Raw genomic sequence first — 10540 nt, 5'->3', positions numbered from 1 at the left:
GTTGTTGTTTTTTGTTTTATATAACATGATAACAGCAACAGCCAATATAGAATTGATTTCTTTTAAGCATATCGATTCTACTTGAGCGTGCATTATGAATGGCCCAGCTCTTTGGCTCCTTTAATTGGACAGCTCTATGGTACATGAATATCACGTGAACAGCAGTATGCAAGAAAAGTGACTACATGTGATACCACGTTTTGTGATAACTAATCTACTTTAAAGCATCAACTTGACCTCCTGAAGTGACCCCATTTTGTGATAGTGTTCTGTGCGTGCCTAACGTAAGTTCGTACTGAAAACAAAGGGAACATTGATTAGATTATGGCTCATACACGTTCATTGTTATGGAAACTGAATTTGCAAGCATCTTCTCAGGCAGGGAGAATGGGTAGAAGAGGAGTTCCCATTCCCACTCGTCTACCTCATTTGTACGCAAAAACAAAAGAATATTCATCAACCGCGAATAAGATGGCGGAGTGGCGGACTAAAGTTCCGGTACCAAAACAATTACTCGAACCCCTAGATTTGCCGAGTGTTCATCTCTTTGGACCTGGCCCCGCTAATCCATCATTACGGACTTACAATGCCCATGCAATGCCGCTATTGGGACATCTGCATCCAGAGTTCTGTAAGGTCATGGATGAAACAAAGGCTGGCTTGAAATACGTGTTTCAAACCAATAACGCTTACACGTTGGCGATTACTGGATCAGGACATGCGGCGATGGAGGCTGCAATCATGAACCTTGTCGAGCGAGGAGAACGCATTCTAGTGTGTGTTAATGGATTGTGGGGTAACAGAGCGCGCGACATTGCTGAAAGACAAGGTTTGTGTTCTTGTAATGATGGCCACGAATGGTATCGTAACACGTGTCGAATGTAACAAAAAGCAATTTTGACCACAAATCGATTTATATCAATTGTCAATCGATTATTATTTTGTCTCCTCGTAGTCTTTTATGATCCAGTGATTCCTTTGATTTATTGGGCCGAAGCTCTGCTGATATATATATATAGCGTGATGTGTTTCATAACTACATGAGATGTGATAGTAACTTAACAGATAACCTTTTACGACCCCAGCACGTGATAAACATGTAACTTCTCCTTGCTATGTCGATACATATTCAACATACACGGAGTGGGAAAAGACGAACTTGTCAGCTAGAGGTTGCAGTGAGATGGTCATTTGAAATGGTGATATATTTAAATCAGCTCTCTTGATTGTGGCACACGAGAAGCATTGTTTTGGAATCTAGTGTAAAGTTATCTTAGTTTTCACTGTATATGTCGATAAGAAAGAAAAAAACAGTAGAAGCAAATGAAGATCAGATCATAATTATCAGAGTAAGAGCTTAAGGATGTTAACAACAATATCATCCTTTACATGTTTTTCTTAAGGCTGTGATGTACAGGCTATTGAAAAGCCACCTGGAGAATATCATACATATGGTGAAATTGAACAGGCGAGTTTCTCTGTTAGCCGACTCTAAGACCTAATGCTGATTGATATTTAACCTCTCCTTAGAACATCCTTATTTTTCCTAACAAACAGGTATTGGGAATATAAAAACTTATCAGTAAGAAGCATTGCTCTTGATTTCTTATCACATTATTTTTCAACTGACTTTCAAGAACTGTATAGCAAATAAAAAGGAGATTTAAGAATCAATTCTTGGGACTTAAAGCATTGATGTTTTTACCTTGAAAATTTATTGTTTGATTTATGAACAGTAATTTCTGGGGAGCAATTTTAACTCGTTGATTAGAAATTAATTTTTTATATCAATTTTCTCCAGGGCCTCAAAGACTACAAGCCTTCAGTGTTGTTTCTTGTTCACAGTGAGTCTTCTTCAGGAATATGCCAGCCATTAGATGGCATTGGAGCTTTATGTCACAGGTAAACAATGGAAAAATCATTATAATTATAATTGTATTCATTCATTGAAAGCCAAATGTACTCCTTTAGGTGCAGGAGAGGAATGGTTAGTTGCCCTGGACTCTGAATCAAGTGATTGTAGTTCCAGCCATGGCTGGGTTCTTTGGGTCACAGACTCAGGCTCCAGCCCTTCCTGGGCTCTTTAGCTTACAAATTATCTTGCTTAAGATACTTCAAAATTTCTTGAAAAATGCCAATTTCTCTTATAGTGCCACTCATGGTCTGTGAATTAATGGTATTGGCATTATTTTTTTTTTAAGGAAGCCTGTCAACATTTTAAGAGATGGGGGGTGGGGGGAGAGGGAAGGAGAGAGGGAAGGGAGGGACTGATAGGGTAGCAATACCCCCAATTGCTCCTGGCTGTTTCATGCTTAGTATTAAAGCAAGGATAGCCTGTGGTGGCTGCTGCACAAGTCATTCTTCAGGGGAAACCCAAGTGAAGTTTACCAGTTAAAGAATCTATACTGTTCCAGCAATAGGCAAAGTTGTGAGTTTTACAATATTGAAGTGAAATTATCCAGGATCATTATTGTCAGCCTTATCGTGATTAGAATGAATTTAGTCTAATTATTAAAAACAAGTAGACTCATCAGATGTGGGTCTTTACAATCAATGAACAATAAGTAAAGATTATCTGTACAACTGAGTTTAAAAGAGGTGTGTAAGACCTCAACATTGTATGGAATAAGAGCAGGAAACTGTAGAGTTTGTGAGGCTTCTTCCCAAATGTCATCCACATGATGATTTCTTGTGAAATTGGGTCGTTGTATTTTAGAATAGGTACAACTGTGCATGGCTTGAACCATCTTAGCTCAGTATTGATACATGTACAATGTATCTTAATTTCAGGTATAACTGCTTGATAATTGTGGACACTGTAGCATCTCTTGGTGGAACACCTTTCTTCACTGATGACTGGGATCTGGACTGTGTTTATACAGGCTCTCAAAAATGCCTTGGGGCACCTCCAGGAATTTCACCAATCACATTTAGTCCCAGAGCCATGTAAGTCATTATTTTAAGCTTTAGTAGAGCTGCCTTTTTAACTGAGCTTGGGGGACAAACAATTCTTCCTAGACAAATAAAATTTTTGCTCAACTGATTGATTTTCCACTTGCTTCAGAAGGCAACCCATAAGATTGTCATTTGATAAAGTTGCTGACAGAAGAGATGGTTTTTTTTTTTTTAGTAGCAAGCTCACATAAAGTCTACTGTCATTTAATTGGTACTTAAATTCCTTCTCCTGGGTGTAAGGACTGGTTTCTAGTCTTAGTGCTCCCTAAAGTATCTGAAGATTTCATCCTCTTGTAAACATTCAAGGCTCTTATTTTATAAAGATAAAGCTCTCTCCTCTTCAGTTTGGTGCTTTTTTTATTGAATGTTTGTTTTTGTTTGTTGGTTTTGTTTTGCTACTTTCTGTCTTATTTTAGTTACTGGTATTTTTTGGAACTAAAAAGACTTAAGACTTAATGCACCCCAGACAATCTTCCTGAACAAAATTTGTGATCAGTTTGCCTTTTGTTTTCATGGTAAATGGTGCTTAAAATACCTTACACAGGGTTCAAATGGGTCCTGGAGAACCTGGAATGTCCTGGGATTTTATTTTGACATTTTCCAGGACTGAAAAGTCCTGGGAAAAGACTACAAGTCCAGGAAAGTCCTGGAAATCTGCTTAAATGAAGCAATAAAGTTTTCAGAATCAATGTTGTAATAAATGTATGTAGACCAGAATTGATTTTGAAATCTTGGGAATGAAAGGGCGGGTGTGAGGTGAAATTTGGAGTTCTGCAAAAAATTAATTTGAGTCCTGGAAAAGTCCTGGAAAACATCTTGAAATTTTTTTGAAAAAAGGGGACAAACCTTGCTTACAATAATAAAAAGTTGTGGGATTTGCCTATTTAACTTTGTCCTTTCAATAATTAGCTGTTTGTTCATTTTAGAGCTAAGGTGAACAGCCGGGAATTCAAAGTGCCATCATTTTACCTGGATATAAAAGAACTGGGAAATTACTGGGGATGTGATGAAGGGCCAAGAAGGTACTGTAGACCTTATTTCTTGGGATCAGCTTTTGTTTTTAGTAAACATGGTGGTAACTTCTTGTATATTTTGTTGATTCATGATCACTAGCATAAAAAGGCATCTTTGTAGTAAGATTAATTACCTTCTTATTTTCAATTAATTGCTAGATACCATCACACAGGAGCAGTAAGTCTAGTTTATGCTTTAAGAGAAAGCCTGGCACAGATAGCAGAAGAGGTACCTAGTTATAAGGAAAGGTCTTGGGTGTACCATTGTTAATAATTTAGAATCTTGCCCAGGGAGGAATACAAGTAGGAGTTCCAAACAGATTGCAAAAAATTTTTGTTGCATCAATATTGAGCACAAATAGGTAAAAGAATTTTGTGCTTGTTTCTTCGATGCATCTTCCCCTGATTTCTTAAAGGTGACGGAAGAACAATTATGTAACAAAGTACACGATAAAAAAAATTGAGTGTGTGACAACTGAATGATGGACTTGTGTTCTTTTGGTGAATTAAAACAAAATCAGTCAAAGGATCATTTCAATTAAAGGAAGCTAAGAAGAAAAACCACCAACCTTCGGCAGAATGAACACAATTAATGTGTCAGTACTCACCAGTTATGTTCTAGGAGAGCTAAAACTGTTTACTTGGTTATCATGTGACTATCATGTGACCAAAAAGCATCAAATTGGAGTCTCTTTTGACGTGGTTAATAAAACTTAGTGAAAAAAAAAAAGTGTCCAATTAGGTTACTATGCTATTTCTTACATTTTATAAATACTTAGTTACACAATGAACTCATAACTACAATTCTAAAAACTCAGAAGTGCTTCCTGTATTTGGAAGATAATTTGTGCTTTTAGAAGTAGATAACAGGAACTTAACGTTTTATTTTTTCTTCAGGGACTTGAGAATTCATGGAAGCGGCATCATAACACAATTGAACACCTTTGGGCTGGACTTGAGGAGATGGGTTTAAGGATGTTTGTGAAAGACAAGGTAAAGTTTTCTCTATGTTCAACACTAAAGATATGCTGTACAGAGACTACCATATGGTGGGTATCTCAGATGTTTGACCACTGAAAAACAGGTGAAACAGAGAAACTCCATTAATCTAGTTTTGCTCATTTGTAACACCTTTCTCTCTCTATCATTCAATTTCTTCCTCTCCATATAATTTAATTTTTTTTCGTAATCTTACTGATCAACAGAGTGAATAATAGACTGATAAACCATCAGTTATCTTTACCTTTCCAGATAAATTTTAGGAAATTTATTTTCCAGACATTTGAATAGTATTGGGAAAGAGGTTTGTTTGTTTAAATAGGTTCAGATACCTGTTTAAAAAAAGAACAAATAAATAGAAAAGTGCAAAACGTATTCTTCTGCAGGCAATGCGTCTCCCAACTGTTACAAGTATTCGAATTCCTGAAGGATTCCCAGACTGGAAGGCTGTCCCGACCTATCTGATGAAAAAGTGAGTAAGATCAGTTTTATTGTTACATTTATTAGAGTACTTATCATTTGAGCGTTAAAAGTGTTGTAGGACTGCAGTAATTTGCTCGCGCGTGCTTCAAATTACAATAACCATTATTTTTGTACTTTATTACAATCAGATCTGTGACGTAATAAGTCAATAAACACACTTTGCTATGCCTGGAGAGCCGCAACAGCGGTGAAACGTGTAGCGCAAGAGCAAAGAAAGAGGACTTTCGTTTTTCATTGGTTTTAGTATATATATCTATATATATATATATAGATATATGCATTATATATATATATATAACTAACTGCAGACAGTACTGTTTCGGCCTTCTGGGCCTCATCAGTGCAGTGCTAATGCTAGGATGGAGGAGAACCAATATGGTCACCCCAAACGATCCAACCTTTGTGGTATCGTCTAAGCCATGCCAGAGTGCTCAAACTAGAGTACACTAGCGAGCATGCGCAATTGCAGAGCAATGGCTCATCCTAGTTAGAGTGCTCAATGTGGACATGAAAGCAAAGCTTTGTATGCCAAAGAGCTATATCTAACTGCAGACAGTACTGTTTCGGCCTTCTGGGCCTCATCAGAGCAGTGCTAATGCTAGGATGGGGGAGAACCGAGACGGTCACCCCAAACGACCCAACCTTTGTGGTATCGTCTAAGCCATGCCAGAGTGCTCAAACTAGAGTATATATATATGCATTATATATATATATATATATATATATATGCATTATATATATATATATATATATATATATATATAAAGTGTGACTTGTAACATGTTTTACCGCCTGTCACGGAAGCCACGTAGTCTCGCTGCAGAAACTGTAATATAACTCGGCTTGTATTACCACCTTTGTCTTGCGGCAGAAATACGACAAAAGACGATTCTTCCTGTTTGGTATTGTTGTTGTGTTTTCATTTATTCATTTATTTCTCTCTTTTTGTATCTCCAGACACAAGATTGAACTTGTAGGTGGTCTGGGCCCAACGCTCGGAAAGGTTAGTGGAATATCGACTTTTTAGTATAATTTCAGAGCTGAGCAAAGTTTCCAGCAATCTGATTGGTCGAGCGGTTCCTTATATGACGCTCTATAAACCGCTCCACGCGGGTTTGAAATTATACTAAAACAATTATTCGCCTCAGGTTCGGTAAAATGGAAATAGGCGAAATCATTGCGCGTGTCTATTTCTTCTATATTGTTCTAGCCTGAAGGAATAAAATCCTTTCATTTGCCTTTTAAATGCGTGTTCTTGTGTTACGAATTATTTCGACCCGGTAACTTTTAAACTAACTCCTTTCTTTTGTTTGTTTGTTTTTATTTTCTCAAGGTATGGCGTGTTGGATTCATGGGACATAATTCATCCCTTGAAAATGTGGACAAGTTCTTGCGACTTTTCAAAGAGGCGCTGGAAGCTGTCAAAAATCGCCCAAAATCTCAGATTTGAAAATGACATTTGCGAGGCAAAGAATTTCAGCCGGTGTGGCTGTAAAAGCTGGGGAAAATATTCTAGGAAGAATCGAAATGTTTAAAATGGTAATTTTTATAGCTATTTATCAATTGTCTCATGAAGAGAGTCACTAGCTTGGAAAATTGTAAAAGCATTCATTAAACTCTTTACTTGAGTCCATTTGGTCCCTTGCTAGTGAATTACTGCGTCCAGTCGAAGCCCCTTTGAAATCCCATCTTCGCCGAGCCAACCCTCTCCCCGGGAAAAAACGGAAGGGAGGGAACGTCTGTAAACCTGAAACAAATCGTGTTCTGTGACGTCACTCTTTTGCAAGAAAGTATATAAGGACTTTTTATCGGTTAACCGTTTCGTCCGATACTTTCGTGAATTCTGATTGGCTAGGGCTAGCCCTTTTCTTTCATGCCAACGAATAAGATGGTTAACAGAATGCCTTCATAGTTAAACCTTACAGACAACGGCGTACACGTAGGATAATCTTCGCGGAATGGAAGCTATGCGAGACTCCATCTAGCTAAGGCGGAATATATTTGAAAACAGTGTTTTTACCATTAAGGCGTAAGTTATGTCTTTCCTATACAGTTGAAGAGGAAAAGTACCGTTCAGATACGGTGGGATGGTCGGTCGCGGGAAGGGGGGAAGATGTTCCAGACCCACTCCCATCAGAGGTGTGGGTATTGCAACGGGAAGAAAGCATAGATGACTCCACGACCACTGAAACGTAACCGCAAATGAAGAGGAGGGGGTGGGGGCGAGGGTTGGTTGAGTGATAATTGCCGAGAAATACAAGATGTATGTGTTCTCAGTTCGATTCTGTACCTCCCCTTCACTCATCAAAATTCGCGGGTTAAAGCGCACAAAGAATCACCGGTGTTTTCCCTGATTATAGCTGCCGTCATTGTTTTACTTTTGTTTTACGACGCTCAATCGAAAAGATTTGGAATTAATCAGATTATTATGTTTGATAAATGTTTCCCCATTTGTCGATCGATCCCCTGTCTCCGGGATCATTTTATGTCAGTCCAGGGTTGTTTTTATTATTTTTATTCAAACCTTTCGAGAACGCGTACACAGGTTCAGAATTACGACTAATTACTTTTATTATACTTTAAATTGGACGTACCATTACAAACTCTGGCGGAAGGACTTATAATTTGTTTTTCTTTATTATCATTTAGATTAAACAAATGCATTGCCTCAGCTTAAGGCCCAAAAATAGTAATAATCACCGAAGAGTATTTCAATTAAAGAATACCTTGGCCGGCTTCACAGGCTCTGTAACTTACAGTTAATATCGATAATCTTCACCATTTTTGCTTCCCACCTACCTCAAAACACAGCCGGCTAAGGGATTTATTGATCAAACAAATCGAACGGCCAGGCATCTGCAGCGAGAAAGGAAGGCCTAATGTTGCAGTCACAAGCAACACTATGTCCTTCACGGTAAAAATGAATTTTTTAAGAACGTATGATACGTTCTTAAAAAATTCATTTTTACCGTGAAGGACATAGTGTTGCTTGTGACTGCAACATTAGGCCTTCCTTTCTCGCTGCAGATGCCTGGCCGTTCGATTTGTTTGATCAATAAATCCCTTAGCCGGCTGTGTTTTGAGGTAGGTGGGAAGCAAAAATGGTGAAGATTATCGATATTAACTGTCTCGTTTATTGCACTCCTCCTTGACACCGTTATCAGATAAGAAACGTCAAAAATTGATCACACAGTGAAAGATTGTCGCCTTGTCACTTCCCCTTCGCAAGTAGCCAATAATGTCTGTAGGTTAAGGAACCCCATTGGAGATTCCCATTAAAAGTTCTAAAAATATATATTGGAATAAAATGTGACGACATGAGAGCAGATTATCGCGACTTATTCAAAACCTTAAAGTGAATACAATGCATTTTTTGGGATGTATTTACGAAGCAAGTAGGAGCACCCTTTGCTTCTCGAACTCTTGTTCATGCCAAAGAAAGAAAAATGATTAAAAGAGATTGAAAAAAGAAAAAAAATGCAGACTGTATCTATAGCTTTTCTGCGCGATCTTGACGCAGTCAAGTTTAATATCACATGAGAAATCGATCCTTGAGGGTTTGTTCAATCACTAGTGCCTTACGCCTCTTGTGCAAACTAATTCCACCCTGGACGATCTCCTTTTCCATCTCCTCACAAATACTTCCTCTTCTAGATAGAACATCACTAAAAGAATTGCGATAACCTTCTGGTACGCTATCCAAACTCTTTCCACGGTCAAGTTCTGTTCTATCGTTCTTCTCCTGAGATGATGAACGTTGACGACAAGGCAAATCGCTTTGTTGGCTTCCTTGCAACATCTCCGCGTCATCCATCGATCTCTCGGATTTAAGAACTCTGTTTTTCTTTGTTGGTGTGTCGTGGGTCAAGCTCATCCACCTTTGTTTAGAAAGCTTCAGACTTCCTTTAAATAGTCGTCTTTTTTGGCGTTCGGTATTGATCTGATAGCTCGATTTTTCACCGTTAACATCTGTCTGTGAAAACTCCATTTTTTTCTCCCTGTCTTCGCTCGCGGCTGAACAAGTTTCAAGCATCGGTGTTTCACAATTTTGTTTCTCTTGATGAGAGTCCTCGTCTGTGGCCATCTTTAAAACTTCCCTTATGCGAACCGCTGTAAACGATTTTTCTTGATTTCGCAACAGCGAAGCTTTACGCAGTTATTCATAAATTACCGGGTTAAAATTGGCTTCACAGTATTCCTAATCAAACCAGCAAACCACAGAGATAGTGTTGATTGTTAGTGAAACAATGACGGTACAAAGAATCCTTTCAACTTTTCCCAGTCCTCACCACCCCCCGACATCCTGACGCTTTTCCTATACTCTTCCTCTTTTTAAATTTATTTTATTTTGTCGTGTTTTTTTTTAAAATAAATTTTTAATTCGCAGTTGGTTTTAATTTTAAAACGAGTAAAACACAGAAGCTCAATCAAAATTCCATTTTGAAAGGTTTGATAGCATCTCATCCAACAATTCAAATAAAAATTGATTGCTTAAAAGCATGTCGGTGACCACAGGGCTGGATCTATGTCAATCTTGGTCTTCTTCCTTCACCATTTGACAAGAGCAATTAGGGTTGATAACTGAGATATCTCACTTTTAACGTATGTTATCGGGTATAAACTAGAATATGCGAGAATATTCGCAACATCGTCCTCAGTCATCCAGTCGTTTAGTTCTGAATACGCAGGACTAGTTATCAGAGCGAAGAAACAATAAATTTACTAACTCCAGCTGCAGTACTGAATCTTAGTTTTCTCTTGTAAAACAAACTGAAAAAGCCAATACGAAAAAATCCCACAACTCAAGTTGAAACACTTAAATTCTTGGTTAACAAAACCTGGTGAAAAAAACAAAAACAAAACAAAAAAAACAGAAATCCTAGATGAATAAAAGTGTTAAACCCAATTTAAGGGCTCCGTGAAAGTCAAAACAATTATATTGATTAGGATTGATGCAAAAACAAAGCACTAGTAATAATAATAATAATGCCAGAAAAATAGCAATATAATGATGATAATTATAATAATAATAATGATAATAATAACAACAAAGATGAACGTGGAGAAAGAAGATCATGAAATGTTTCTCA

At 37.7% G+C, this 10540-nt stretch overlaps 2 protein-coding genes across 2 annotated transcripts; one reads left to right on the top strand and one right to left on the bottom strand.

Moving 5' to 3' along the window:
- The first annotated feature begins 250 nt into the window (after nt 1-250).
- LOC111325929 (alanine--glyoxylate aminotransferase) lies at nt 251-7083 on the top strand. The gene is made up of 10 exons (XM_022929848.2): nt 251-829; nt 1404-1468; nt 1802-1902; nt 2791-2946; nt 3882-3977; nt 4128-4197; nt 4866-4961; nt 5354-5439; nt 6408-6453; nt 6784-7083. The coding sequence occupies exons 1-10, from the start codon at nt 325-327 to the stop codon at nt 6898-6900; spliced, it is 1338 nt and encodes a 445-aa protein (XP_022785583.2). The 5' UTR covers nt 251-324; the 3' UTR covers nt 6901-7083.
- Nucleotides 7084-8061: 978 nt separating this feature from the next.
- On the bottom strand, nt 8062-10478 carry LOC111325888 (uncharacterized). The gene has a single exon (XM_088729409.1). It carries the CDS (start codon nt 9532-9534, stop codon nt 8983-8985), a length of 552 nt encoding a protein of 183 aa, XP_088585535.1. The 5' UTR covers nt 9535-10478; the 3' UTR covers nt 8062-8982.
- Between the last annotated feature and the right edge of the window lie 62 nt (nt 10479-10540).

Source organism: Stylophora pistillata, chromosome 8 (genome assembly GCF_964205215.1).
Source record: "Stylophora pistillata chromosome 8, jaStyPist1.2, whole genome shotgun sequence".
In the NCBI taxonomy this organism is placed as follows: Eukaryota; Metazoa; Cnidaria; class Anthozoa; order Scleractinia; family Pocilloporidae; genus Stylophora; species Stylophora pistillata.
This window is presented reverse-complemented; position numbering and strand designations above follow the sequence as displayed.

What these genes read in the sequence shown, in the direction of transcription:
- LOC111325888 (XM_088729409.1), bottom strand. Translation starts at nt 9,534, where the DNA reads ATGGCCACAGACGAGGACTCTCATCAAGAGAAACAAAATTGTGAAACA.
- LOC111325929 (XM_022929848.2), top strand. Translation starts at nt 325, where the DNA reads ATGGCTCATACACGTTCATTGTTATGGAAACTGAATTTGCAAGCATCT. An exon ending in ATTGGAGCTTTATGTCACAG is followed by an intron (nt 1,903 to 2,790) that starts GTAAACAATGGA and finishes TCTTAATTTCAG; the next exon opens with GTATAACTGCTTGATAATTG. An exon ending in GGATGTTTGTGAAAGACAAG is followed by an intron (nt 4,962 to 5,353) that starts GTAAAGTTTTCT and finishes ATTCTTCTGCAG; the next exon opens with GCAATGCGTCTCCCAACTGT.